We start from the raw sequence: 14,018 nt of genomic DNA, 5'->3' as shown, positions 1-14,018 counted from the left end.
TCTCATTTTATTTTTAGGAAATAATTTGGTCCCTCAAATGCTGGTCAGGTAAATGTGTGTTTCAAGTTTGTTAGCATTTCTGTGTATGTGAAAGTTTGCAGTTGCATTGATAGATTTCTGAATTGTGTGTTGCATAATTTAAGAACAGCCTGCTGGCATGGCTCTATTTTGTCAAGGATTTCATCTCCTTGGAACAGACTTCTGAGGAGGGCTGAGATGAAGTTTCACTTGGAGGCTTAAATATCCTTAAGAAATATATTTTAATTCAACTATTGATTTCCCTGCACTGGCTGCCATTTTGACATTATTATCCTGTTTGACATATTCTTGATTTGATCCTGACCAGTGGGGATCATGTGATAAATGTTTTGTTGCAATACTTTCTACCAGTTGGATTGCTCTATATGTGTTTATCATAAAGGACAAATAAAGCCCATTTGGTGTGGGGGGTAGCACTTTCTATGCCAGTCACATGGGAAAGCCTATTCACTTATTCAAATATGAAATACTTTAGGCAGCCCTTTGTGTAGACCCCGGCTCACACCATGCTCTTGGAATGTCCTACCTTATTTGACTCAGCCCTTCTTTTGAATTCTCTGAAATGCTGGCCATAGGGCACAATGGCGATTCTTGTCTTTCAGTGTTGCTGGCCTGTTAAGCATTGTATGCTTATAAATATCGTACTTGACATGCAGTGCATGACTTTTACTGACTACCATAATGCTCTTTGCTAGAGAGAAAGAAACCCTGCTGACTCATAGGCCAAGCTGTGTCAAAATAATTTAACATCTATTTTGTTGCTTTCAAAACAAAGGAGGAGGAGGAGGAAACCTAGGGGGAGGGGCAATGAAAATTAAAACAGGACCTGATTGAACTGCATCAATCACTCCTCATGGCACCTTTGAAGATCTATTTATCTAAACAAGAAAGGAGTATACAGTTAGCCCTCTATATCCATGGATTCAACCATCCACAGCTTGTAAATATTTAAAAAAAATGTATAAATTCCAAAAAGCAAATCTTGAGTTTTCCATTTTATATAAAAGACACTATTTTACTATTCTGTATTTAATGGAACTTCAGCATCCATGGATTTTGGTATCCATGGGGGTGGATTAACCCCCTCCAGGACCCATGCTGGGGTGTGTGTGTGTGTCTTGGAACCAAACCCCAGCAGATACCAATGGCCCATTTTACTACTATACTTAAACATGATGTAAAATCTTCCAGCATTTATCAGAACCTCTATAGACTGTGCAATGATGTGAATGTAGTTGAGTTTGTGTTTGTTCCAGATTGGTAAATTGACAATATTGACACTTGCTTTGGAAAAAAGCTCTTCTGTTTTAGATTGAATACTTTATTTCATAATATACAATACATTTATTACTTGGTGCTGATTGCTGCTACATATATTAGCTTATTATGTTGTAAAACATTTTGCATGAAGACAATTGGGCCATCGTCATATAGCTGTGAACTAACCTTCACGCAAACACTGGTGTTACTGCTGTGATGTAAAATGTATGACCCTTTGAGTTTTGAAACCTGTTACCTATAAGCACTTTGATATTGTGCCATGTGGACTTTTATCAGTATACTTGATTGAAATATCAAACATGAAGAAGTTGGGCCTCTAATTTGTTGAGAAATAAACCAAAGTGAGAATGTGATGCACAGGATGGAGCTTCTCATCAAGCCACCCATTTTGTACCGGGAAAAAAAAACATTTTAAATGTTGTAGTACTGTTAATTTGTATACCAATAAATGTTGTGTCACATTCCTCCAGATTTTAATTAGTGTAAAATCATAATGCAAGTCTTTTCAGCAGAAAGACACAATGTGTATGTTTAAAGGGATATGATGGAAAATATATAGCCCAAACATAGACTTTGTGACTTTGGTATAGGAACTGTTTGCAACAGAAATGAAAATGGCATTCAAGAAGATCAGCAACACTAAATACTTTTGTGGAGTGGAAAAAGGGTAGGTTATAAGAGGAAAACCTGTAGTAGTAGAGGGGACACATGCCTCTCTGAATTGTAGCCATATACCCTAAAAGACTTAATATTATGAAACATTGATAGCACTGTTATTAGTTTAGCCCTAAGTAATTGGCATAACATGGTGGAGCCTAAGCAACCCCTGAAAGCTTTTGAAGACCCATTATTGGTATGAGTTCAGTTGGTGCCTGCTGGAATACACAGTTGTTAGCTTTGTAGGACCAGTATCTGTTGCTGACCTTTGGATTTATTATTGTAAACTCTTATTTCAAAACTCACATTTTATACTCTTGTAAACAGAGCTGTATGATACTAGCTTAAGTATTATGCCACCACTTTACATCTCTTAATTGTTTGAACAGGCTGATATTTTAAAATTTTAATTGCAATTTTATTTGTTTTGGAGTCCTTTTAAAAAACAATAATATGTATGTAAAGTAATGTGTGTGTATGCATATATGTAGAATTCGAAAGTTGCAATGCTGTTATCTGAACTGTTCATACATATTATTTTAACATAAATTTCATGAGGATCCTTACAATATTATGTGTGGATCAGCACTGCCATACTAAAACTGTATTGTTGTTTTTGTGTGCATTCAAGTTATTTCCAATATATGATGACCCTAAGGTTTTCTTGGCCAGATTTGTTCCATGACAGTTTGCCTTGAGACTGAGATAGGATTACTTGCGCAAGGTCACCTGGTGGGTTTCCAAAGCTGAGCACAGATTTGAACTCTATATTAAGTACTGTTAAAATATGTAACATAAGCTACTTCTGCAGTGAATGAGAGATTGAGAAAGGAACATTCACATCCTCCTGGAGCAAAATTATGAGGTAAGAATGAAGCACAAAGATGAGACCAAAAGTTTCCCTAGTCCAGCACTCTGTTCATACAGTAGCCAAACATATTCCTATGGGAAGCCTACAAACAGGATATCAGCACCACATTTTCCACTTATTTGACGTTGGAAAAACATACTGTACAATCAGGATTCTAAGGGATCCAATCTGCCTTCACTATTGAGAATTTTCTATAATATTCAAAGATCCATCCCTAAAACTATAAATGCTTTTGTACACTTCCTTGTATCTTTAGGTTATATTCTTGCTGAAAATTTGGCAACGTTGTAAATCAGAACCCCTCAGGGGTGCTACTGTTCACCAGCTGTTGTTCGTCAGAGACCTGTGTTTTAAAAAATAGATAATACTCAGTACGTTTATGTGGCTTTTTGATGTTACTTATAAAACAGTTACCAACATAGAAAACAATTTTTCCAAGCAATTGTAGCACTACCTTTGCTTTAAAACGGACGTTTTCTACCCTAAAGGTTTGATAAATTACTTATAGTTTTGTTTGTGTCTAAAACTGATGGCACCACATGCAGTATTGCCTGGGGCAGAGGAAACCACAGAAAAGTCCTTGATTCTGGTAGATCAAACTTACAGAAAATGGATCGAAAGAAGAATCCGGTGGAGAAGTTGTTGAGTGTTCATAGTTAGGGTTGGAGATGCTTGAGGACTGTGCCTTGTCCAGTGTTACATCAGTGTCATCTTTTTCCTGCTTTATAAAAGGAAGTTATTTACAATTTGCATATACACTTTAAGGAATAAAAAATACTGCTATTGCCAAAATGTAATTGCTAGTCCAACGTAGACTACACCGATATAACAACAATAATTTCTTACCCTCCTCCCCCCATGGATTGAGGCAGGGAACAACAACAGATTGAAACAGAAGTATCACTATAAAACAGGTATCAGGGTGACTTAGCATTCAGCAATTGATTAGTACTATAATTTGGGTTAACAACTGAAGTTGAGCTCTAATTTTAAAACTATAGTTTGGTCATAATAAATGGACACAAGCATTCTGATTCCTTCCTTTACTACCTGATTTGCATTAACGATCTCCAAATTGGGCAAACGTAGCTCACCACAAGCCATATCTTCATTCTCAACCTAGGCGGGGGTTTGAAGACATACTTCAAACTGTAGTTTCCAAACCTGAACTGAAGATAAGACATGGCTTGTGGTGAATGTAGTATGCTCAATGTGAACACAGAAAAATATAGTTCCCATTAAACTAGGAATACGGACTAGGATCTTTTCACTCCTATATGAACTGCATGAAGAATGCAAAGATTATTTATGAATATTGATCCATGCTTTTATAACAATAGGAGACAACAGAGTCCATAAGAAAATATGTTAAGCCACTGGATAGAGGATGAGATGTTTAGATTACTCCTGAGAATGACTAGAATATATATATTAAGCTGTAACATGTTGAGCTTTCATAAATAAGCACTTAACAGTATCTTGGATACTGGACTCTGAAAAGGACTGTTCCACTCACCTTTTGGGCTGCCTTTCCCTTGCATGATTGAAGCTGCAATGTTTACAGTAGATCCCCTACCCAGATATCTAAGTCTCTGGCATCCATTTAGGAACATGGCTAGAAAGAAGCACATGCATGGTGGCAAACTAAGAACTTGGAACATATGTCTCCATCTGCTTCTTACCTTGAAATGCTGGAAGCGAATGGTTCCCCGCTTAAATCTGAAGAACGAATATCCAACAAGAGCAACAATTCCAATCACAAGAAGAACTACAAAGAATATTCCAGTTCCAACTCCAGGATGTAAAGTCTGCATGAAGATGGTAAAGTCAATTAATTCCAAAGAAAAGGCCCTGTTAGTATGACATGGGGGGGGGGGGGAGCGTGTCTTGTGGGACATTAAATACAGTATAACCAGCTATATTATGGCCCTAGATTTTTGAAGTGAGTAGAAGAAATAAGGAAAGAAGCATTTGGCTTGATGTACCTTTTTAAATTGTACAGACCTAATTCACACTTCCTGGACTAATATGTAGATAAGAACAGTGGTCCCCCCCCCCCCCCCCCACAACCTACACACTTCTTTGAATTTGGCAGTATAGTATTAGATCCAGAAAGGGTATGAAAATGCAGATATTAGATAAAATTGTAATATAAAACTTCATGTACTACCGTATATACTTGACTATAAGTCGACTTCATGTATAAGTTGAGGGCAAGATTTGGGGCCAAAATTATGGATTTTGATATGATGTAGATAGGTCGAGGGTAAAATGCAGGGGTATATAGCAAAGGATTTAAAGGATGAAGCAAAGCAAAACAATGTTAAAGAACTTATAAAATTCCAGCACACATAACTCTTTGTGCTTACTCTTAAGACTGGGATGGATGAGAGAGTAGAGGGGTCAGTGCTTCATATATTATACTCTTGCTTTTCACCAGGAGATGGCTCTTTCTTTTAAATACAGTACTTACCCGTGGATAAGTCGAGTCAGGTTTTTGGGATCAAATTTTAACCTAAATTTCTAGACTTATACATGAGTATATATAGTAGTTGCAATACAAAACTACATATATTAGGGAAATAAATGCATATGGAAATAAATGAATTTTCATGTCACTGTATTTAAACTGATGTGTGTTTTGAACTGATGTGTGCCTTGAAGTTGTTTCTGATGTATGGTGACTGTAAGGTGAACCTATTATATGCTTTTCTTGGCTTGCTCAAGTAGGTTTTCCATGGCTGAGCAGGGATTTGAATCCTGGTGTCCAGACTCATAGTCCAACCTCAAATCGCCATGCTAGTTCACTGTTTTAAATTATGTACATTATATATATGTAAATTATATAAATTATGGTTGGAATTCAATTGTTACTCTAAAGTAAATCCATTCAGTCTATGGGATTTACCTGTATATTGTCTCACCACTAAACAATTGATTCAGTCAGTCTACTCCAGTTGGGATTAACCAATAGGATTCAGTCCTGTATAAATTAAATCGTAGACGTAAGAAGTAGAACAAACTTACATCATATGAAACTGACATGATCTGTAAGAAGGCTGATTCTTCCATCTGTAGTTACAGTTTGGGCAAAGACCATGAAATAAGAGACTATTTCATAGTTGGTGGTTTAAGTTCATATTAGAACAGAGGAAAAGAGGTTTTATACATTCCAAGAGGCCAAAAATGTGTGAAAGATGTATAACGTTTTTATACAAAGCACAAATACATATAATGTACTCTAACAGTGAAAGGGATTCTATTCCAATTACCTACCATTGATCTTAATTAATTAACCATCAGTGATGTAGCTGAAATAGGGATACACTTTGTTTTTATTTGCTCTTAAATGTCAACTCAACTGAAACAGCCATCCAAATAAGGGGGAGGTACTATTATTACTGACCCAAATAGCAGCCAGCCAGTGTTGTGCACAGCCCTAATCTACACAGGAAAGAACTGGATTTGTGACTCACACAATGGTCACTCAAGGACCAAAGGCTGAATCTAGCTATTGCTGTCAACTCAACAGTTTAAGTGTTCCCTTGAGTGTGAAGAAGATGGTACCTGTGCCTCAAATGTAGAGAATGTGTTTTGATAGCTGGATGCTTATTTGTATCTAAGTTATAAAATGGCATCACTAGAAGAATGGAAAAGTTAGTGTTTGGACTACAGCTCCAAGAATCCATGGACCATGCTGACTGGGAAATTAGGGAAGTTGTAGTCCCAGAAGTAATTTTCTCAAACTCTGCTGAACCTACAGCAGGTATACACTTACAGCAGGTATAGCAGGTGCCTTCAGAGGTGCTGTGATGACATGGATGACCCCATTAGAAGCAATTATGTCCCATCCCAAGATAGCTTTTCCATCAACATACTTTGTTTTCGTCTAAAAAGAAAGAAAACAACACAAAGAGCTGTAGCATGATGAATACCTTATATGACCTTTCTAAGAAAGCTGGGGTTTATTTCTCAGTGCTTAGATCCTTCTCATATGATCCGCTCTTGGCTAAAGAACTCAACTTTTTCTGTGTTGTTGGACGTCCGCCTAAAAAAGATTCATGTTTTCCTTGGCTGGAATAACTGGATGTAGCTGGCTAGAGAAGGAAGCTAATCTCTCATGCAAGTAAACTCACTTGAGTCACATTTTAGTTTTAAACAGATGTAATCACCTGTTGAACTAATGCTACATTCTTTCCATCTCACTGAGTATCTATCCTACCCAGATATGGTAAATTTTCTGCTATTGTAATTTATACATTATATACTGCAGAATTTCCAACATGTTAAAGGAATGTGCGAGAACTCAGGGGTGGTCTTGCACATATTGGATGCTACTCAGAACTGAAAATGCCGTGTTTTATTTGCTTTTTTATTTTTATATCTATGCAAAACAGTATGTCTGAACTAATACAGTGTATTCCAGTTCAAGCAAGTAACAATTTATTGAGCATGGCAGTGGTAGCCAAGGTGTTGTTGTTCTTGTTGCGTGCCTCCAAGTTGTTTCTGACTTATGATGACCCTAATGTGACCCTATCATGGGTTTTTTTTTTTGGCAAGTTTCTTCAGAGGGGGTTTGCTTTGCCATCCCCCAAGGCTGAGAGAGTCACCCAGTGGGTTTCCTTGGCCAAGCCGGTATTCAAGCCCTGGTGTCCATAGTCATAGTCCAGCACTCAAACCACTTCACCATGTTGGCTCTCAAGGAAACCTTAGTGCAAACCTAGGAGATGGTTTGAAGTCAGCACAGGGCCTAGATGATCACAAAAATCTTTGTACAAATCACACACCTTTTTAGCAGCAGAAATCTGATACTCCTGGTCTTCTTTGTGTGTAATTAACAGCATTTTCCCTATTCTAGTTTGCAGCGTAGTTCCGTTGGTCAAATCTTCATAATACAGTGTGCCAGTGTTGGATAAATGATATTCAATGTCTCTTCCAGAAAGTGTCTGAAGAGAGCAAGCAATACACAGGAATGTTAATTCACAAGATGGCCACATTGCATGCAATCTACAAAATCTGTCCAATGATATTCGTACTATACACACCAGTTTTTAAAAGTTCATCTTAAAAGATTTCTTTGATTTTAGAGTTTTTCCACTAATGCATAGCAGTTATCACCATGCTAAATAGGGGGGAGGTGGGTGGGTCTTAACATTAAGACTTGATCCTTGTTAAAAGACTACATCCTTAAATGTAACCCCATTTTAGAAAAATTCCATCAGGTGCATGAATGGAGGGTGTTGAAGAATTTGCACATAAAAAATAAATAAATACTTAGATTAGCAAGTATTGAGTCTCTGTACCCAGTTTAAAATAAACTAAAATGTAACTAGAAAATTCTAGTCATTACAGTACAAAACATGATGTTATTCTCACCCATTCCATTCCATTTGCAATGTAACTTCAAACTATCTGTGTTACAAAGAGGAAGAGGGGCAAGACATTTAAGTAATTAGGGTACTTTTAACTGAGTACTTCCAACTTCTGCTTTCAAAATTATAAAAAAAGAACATTACATTATTTTTTTACCTCATTTTCCTTCAGTCCATCATTGTTTGGTACAAATAATGTTGCTTTAATGGACAAATTGCTGAGGTATTTTAGGAATTCTTGGCCTTTCCTTGAGGCATTTGAATAAGTCAGAACTTTCTGTGAAGAGATTTATTGTGAATACAGAATATAGTGGAATGCAGTTTCTCTCTCACAAGAGTCTGGCAAAGATATGCAAATGATTCTATGAAAGAAAACAATTTATATGCACACATCTATTTGGGAAAATGTGCTTTTAGTCCAAAAAGGCACATAAAAGCACAAGCAGTGGAATGAATGATGTAAAATTATGATTTCATAACTTGGAAAATACCTTTCCGTTTTTTTAGCTGGAATGCTGCTCCAGATATATTTATCTTTACTTAGGTAAATGGCAAGGGGATACATGTTGCTTTTGTGAGACTGTTGTGAAACCCACATGGTGTAATCCTAAGGGTTAAACTCCATGGTGGTTGGTGAATCTACTCTGTGTTTTAGTCTGAATGCTATCCAAGGTGCCAAACTTACTTGAGGATAGGCAACAGAAGCCTGGATAACTCCTTTAGACTAAAAGCCAGAGCTGACATGTTAACCACTGGTTGGTACTTGCCAAATGACATGTGATGTTAGTAAATAGATTTAAACAAGCATGAATAACCTCTCTGCTTTTATTTTGGACAATTTCTCCCAACTGGTTATGTAAAAGATGCTCATTGATGTTAAACTTGTTTAAAATTAGTGTCGTCATCGAGGTTGGTGTCACCAAACTGCCTTGCCCTCTCCTCACTCACCAGCCCACTCAGACCTCTGCCAAGGCAGCTGCCCCACAAAGACCTTAAGGGCCTGGTATGGCTTCAGCCATGCTGGACCCTGAAGGTACAACTTCCCCCAGCAGCAGCCACTACTAAGGGAGGTTAATGGTCTAGTGTGGCTGCTGGGTGAGCAGGAAAGCATCCTTTCTCACTTGCCCAGTGGCTGTGCCCCATCAGATGACACCCTCCTTTGGGATGTCACCCAGTGCGGCCCATATCCCCCCACTCCCATTTGATGCCACTGTTTAAAGTTTCTAATACAGCCAGCCCTCCGTATCCATGGATTTTTTCATCCACAGATTCAAGCATCAATAACAACAACAACAACAATAATAATTTATAGCCTGCCCAATCACTAGGAATCCGGGTAAGTTACAACAGTAAAAATGCACTAGAAATACAATAAAATACTAATTGATCCCTTCTCAACCCCATCCCCAATATTAAAACTACAATTAAACAATCAAAGTTTAAAAACAATAAATTGCTATACAGCATTAGGTTAAAGTTAAAAAAAAATTTGGCGGACAGAGAGACATCACAAAATTGAGATCATATTCGTAAACATACACAAAGGGAGGAAGCTAGTATTTATTAGCTAGGTTGGGAAGGCCTGCCAGAAGAGATCCATTTTAAGAGCCTTTTTGAAGGCTGTAAGAGAGGGGGTATGGTGGATCTCTTCTGGCTGGTTGCTCCACAACTTTGCCGCAACAGTAGAGAAGGCCCTTTGAGTGACAGAAGTTAGCCTAGCTCTTTTTGGCTGAAATAGGTTCTTACTTGAGGACCTTAATGTGCAGGACGAACAGTACAGAAGAAGGTGTTCCCTTAAGTATTCTGGGCCCAAGCCATGTAGGGCTTTAAAGGTAATCACCAACGCTTTGTACATTGCCCAGAAACTGATTGGCAGCCAATGAAGGGACTTCAGAACAGGTGTTATCTGATCGTTCCGGAAAGTATTTTAAAAACGTATAAATTCCCAAAAGCAAACCTTTATTTTGCCATTTTATATAAGGGATATCATTTTTCTATGCCATTGTATTTAATGGGATTTGACTATCCACAGATTTTGTTATCCATGGGGGGTTCTGGAACCAAACCACAGCAGATAATAAGGGCACACTGTATTCAAGAAGGCAATTAAAAAGTCCAGAATTACCCTAAATGGACTAGAATTTAAAATTGGGTGATTTTGACACTGATACTATGAGTTGTGGATGTCTCAGCCTGGTAGCATCAGATATTCTGTTTACTATAACTGACTGAACATTTTAGTTATATCGAACATTGGCAATGGAATATAGTTCAAAATATAAAGATCAAAATATATCGGTGCAGATTTTTTTTCCTGGTAAAGTAATATAAATAAACTGGACAGAGGCTGTTGTTGGACAAGTTCTTGATCAAAATGTGTTTCAGAGAATAAGGATCTGCTTCTGGTACTTACTGACACAAAGTTTGTAAAGGTTGGGAAAGAAACAAGGACCTGAAGCAGGTTTCCACTACATGCAAATCCATCACCCACATAACCTGTTTTACAGGTGCAGTTGACATCTATAAAATAAATTTATAAAAAGAGATGAGTTTTAGACAGCAAAATGATGCACTATATTGATATTTGCAAAAACATCTGCAACTGTAAAAAAAAAAGAAACAGTATTTTTGAAATAAAAATGGTTTATTCAGAAAGGCTCTTGGGTTAGTGATAACCACATAGCTTCAGATACTGCAAATTCCTGATCACTGGACATGTTGGCTCAGGCTTCTGGGAGACATAGGCCTGTTACAGACTGCCAAAATAAAGCTGCTTCGGGTCTCTTTGGAGGTATGCTATTTAAATGATGCATGGGTCCTAAGAGTCCGGAGGTCGCACCAAAGCCACACTCCATTCCTAAGCACCAGATTGCAGCTTTTGGTGCAGCTTCTGGATTCTTGGGATGCATGCATCATTTAAATAGCATACCTCCAAAGAGACCCGAAGCAGCTTTATTTTGGTAGTCTGTAACAGGCCATAGTCAAGCAATATCTGGAGATCCAATTTTAGAAACCACTGATGTATTCGCTTGTATATGCATGATCAGCCTATCATGAAGTCTTGAGCACATGCTCAGTGCAGTGCTAGATTGACAGAATCCTTATCCAAGTATGTCAGTCTAGTAGTCCATGCCAACATCCTTGTCTCCTCAGCTATGGTTAAGGATGAGTTATGCACAGGAATCTGGCACAGAGATTGATGAACCAGTCAATTTTTGCTAATATACATATTTTTCTGTTTATTTTGCCCCAATATATAATTTTTTATGTGCATATTTTTATCGGAAAACTCAGCTGCAAAATTTTAAGACATATGATTTCAAAAGATAACTTATGTTTAGGTTCACACACAGTTTCAGATTAGATACATTTGCATTCAAATGTTGTCCAAATTACTCCCCTATCCATGGTCTGAAGTGAACTAGGATCTTTGGGGTCAGTAAGAATAAGAAAGAATACAGAAACACAGGTGGTTTACAGACCACCCAAAAAGGGCGGCCTGCTGCCTCCTCCTTTTCTGCCGCTGGGAAGCCTCAGCCTCCAAACGGGGAGGCTTCCCAGCGGCAGAAAAAGAAGCCACAAAAAGCGGCTTCTTTTTCTGGTGCTCTTGTGACGCCGCAAGGCACCAATGGCACACTTGCGGTGTCACAAGTGCGCCGGGACGTGCGGACGCTAGGCGTCCATCACGTCAAAATGGCAGCACCCATGTAGAATGGACGCCGCCATTTTGTATGTACTGTGTATGTACTAGGGTTGGGGGCGTCTGGAAAGGGCCATAGTTTAGTTCAAGAGGAACTCATATCTCTCCCTCTCCTGGAAGATCCAATACCGAACCTGATGGCATTGAGTGGATCAATCTAAAGCAAAGGGAACAGTTAGGGAACTAGGAGGGAGCAAAGGCCATTTCCCATACATGGGCAATAGGAGAGACTGCAGAAGTTTAATTTTGCTTGAACCTACTGAACATTTCCCCCCATTTTCCAGCCATTTTCCAACTGATTTTTTTTTAAAAATTAGATGTAGTTTGATGGCTCCAGGGATCTTTAGAGAAGCTTTGATGGCCACAAAATGGGGCTCAGGGGCCACATGCAGCATATGGACTGGATTTTTCCCATTCCTGATTTAGACACCAAAGATAATTAGAGGCTACTGCTGCAATCCAGTAGTTCATCACAGTAGCTATCATATCCCCAAGTGTCCCTATTTGGCAGGGACAGTCTCAATTAATCTTCTGTCATCTCAGTTTTTAATGCTTTTTAAAATGCTCCAGTTTCTCTCTCCTCCTCCCACTTTTCCACTTTGTTGCAAATTTAGTTCAGTATACAAAAGTTTGTGCTCAGTTAACTCAGTAAGAGGGAAGAAGATTGATGGGCAGGGAATGTTGCCTTTCCCAGCAGGCTCGGGCAAAATCAAAACTGTTGCAAAATCTCCTTGGTTTCTGTGCTCTTCCTCATTAATAACTTTTGACATCTTGGACACATTCTGATGCTTATTGGACACATGTGCCTCAGTTTCCATCTGCACAATGTTGCAGGATATGTATCCATCAGCTCATGACCATTGCTAGTAGCAACACAGATAATTTGAGACACTTCTCCATAATGCATCCTCAGCCATCTGAATTTGGGAAAGTAGGCAATCTGTCAGCATGAAGAAATAAAGTCCTATTCTATTCAAATGGTGGCATTTTCTGCTGTGTTAAAAACTTTCTGAGAATATATAAAATCAAGCCTGGAGCCTGCTGCCAAGAGAATAAAATACTATGAGAACTCAAGACTACTTGCATTTCTGGAAATGAGCTGAGTTTTCAGTAGGCAGTATTGGGTAAAGACACTCTTACCCTTGACTCTGTAGCAGAAGCCATCCCAGGTTTCACTTTTGTTGTATCGAGGCCCATAGTCAATAATTCCAACGACTCCCCCACCACATTTTGGGGCAGAGAAGGCTGTTGGATATGCTACCCTGCCATCAGCCAGCCAGCCAGCAGCACAAAAATGGTAGTTTGCCTGTCATTAGCAGATGAACAATAAGATGATAAAACAAAATGGGTAGTTATTGTAGGCCAAGTCAGGTGTGGCCCAATACATTTTGCTGCCCATGGTAGATCATGAAATACGAGAACACAGAAAGATCTCTTAATGAAAGTCGCTAACCAAAAGATAGGGAATATCAATCTCCAAAATAAAAATGTAATACAAAGTGCAATACTGAGTGGAAAAATATTTACTGACAAAATATGTTAACAACAATGAAAAACATTTCAACTATATAAAAGATGAGGCGAGGGGCTTCACAGTACGAGCAACAGTGCTGAAACATAAGGAGCACGTGTGGGCCAGTTGCAGTGCCAGAGTTTGCTACAGAGTTTCCAGGATCCTCTGCAGCAAATCAGAGGTCAAATTGATGCAAGGTAAGGGCTATTTATCCTGGAATCGGGCCAGATCCCGTGAATCCACATTCAGTTTACTAGGATCAAGCCCAATCCCAGGGTTTTGGCTCATGTTGTCCAAACAGGACTACAAGGCCAGTAGGATAAGGGGCTTTTGGCCTGTGCAGATAGCCCCTAACTCTGCCTTATTTGTCAAATCCTGCAGCATCTTATGCCCAATTATGGCATGGTCTGATGCACTGATTGTGCCATTACATTGTTTGTGGATCAATAAAATCTTTGAGAGAGGCCCCTTTCTTTGTCCCACTACCTTCCCAGACCTGGGAATTCTTGCACATTCAGGTACAGAATGGCTCAGACAACACGAGCCAAAACCCTGGGATTGTTCTGCAACTTGAAAGAGTGAAGG

At 38.6% G+C, this 14,018-nt stretch overlaps 2 protein-coding genes across 4 annotated transcripts in view; one reads left to right on the top strand and one right to left on the bottom strand.

The window, feature by feature from the left end:
- Positions 1 to 2,550, top strand: part of LOC149311818 (5'-nucleotidase domain-containing protein 3-like) — a 42,404-nt gene extending 39,854 nt beyond the window's left edge. For all 3 annotated transcript variants that reach the window (XR_016281505.1, XM_089527979.1, XM_089527978.1), the window contains one exon: positions 18 to 2,550. Coding sequence is in view for 2 of the 3 variants with exons in the window: in XM_089527978.1 (XP_089384104.1) it covers positions 18 to 52 (35 nt within the window). In the remaining variant the exon portion in view is untranslated. The remainder of the gene's footprint in view (positions 1 to 17) is intronic.
- Positions 2,551 to 3,107: 557 nt separating this feature from the next.
- Positions 3,108 to 14,018, bottom strand: part of STAB2 (stabilin 2) — a 98,687-nt gene continuing 87,776 nt past the window's right edge. The window contains exons 62-69 of the mRNA XM_089527976.1: positions 13,061 to 13,226; positions 10,634 to 10,740; positions 8,378 to 8,497; positions 7,636 to 7,794; positions 6,627 to 6,737; positions 4,531 to 4,656; positions 3,453 to 3,566; positions 3,108 to 3,191 (exon numbers count right to left, since the gene is read on the bottom strand). Coding sequence (XP_089384102.1) covers positions 3,141 to 3,191; positions 3,453 to 3,566; positions 4,531 to 4,656; positions 6,627 to 6,737; positions 7,636 to 7,794; positions 8,378 to 8,497; positions 10,634 to 10,740; positions 13,061 to 13,226 — 954 coding nt within the window. The 3' untranslated portion in view covers positions 3,108 to 3,140. The remainder of the gene's footprint in view (positions 3,192 to 3,452; positions 3,567 to 4,530; positions 4,657 to 6,626; positions 6,738 to 7,635; positions 7,795 to 8,377; positions 8,498 to 10,633; positions 10,741 to 13,060; positions 13,227 to 14,018) is intronic.

Source organism: Sceloporus occidentalis, unplaced genomic scaffold (assembly GCF_023333645.1).
Source record: "Sceloporus occidentalis isolate IW3139 unplaced genomic scaffold, rSceOcc1.0.p SCAF_5, whole genome shotgun sequence".
NCBI lineage: Eukaryota > Metazoa > Chordata > Lepidosauria > Squamata > Phrynosomatidae > Sceloporus > Sceloporus occidentalis.
This window is presented reverse-complemented; position numbering and strand designations above follow the sequence as displayed.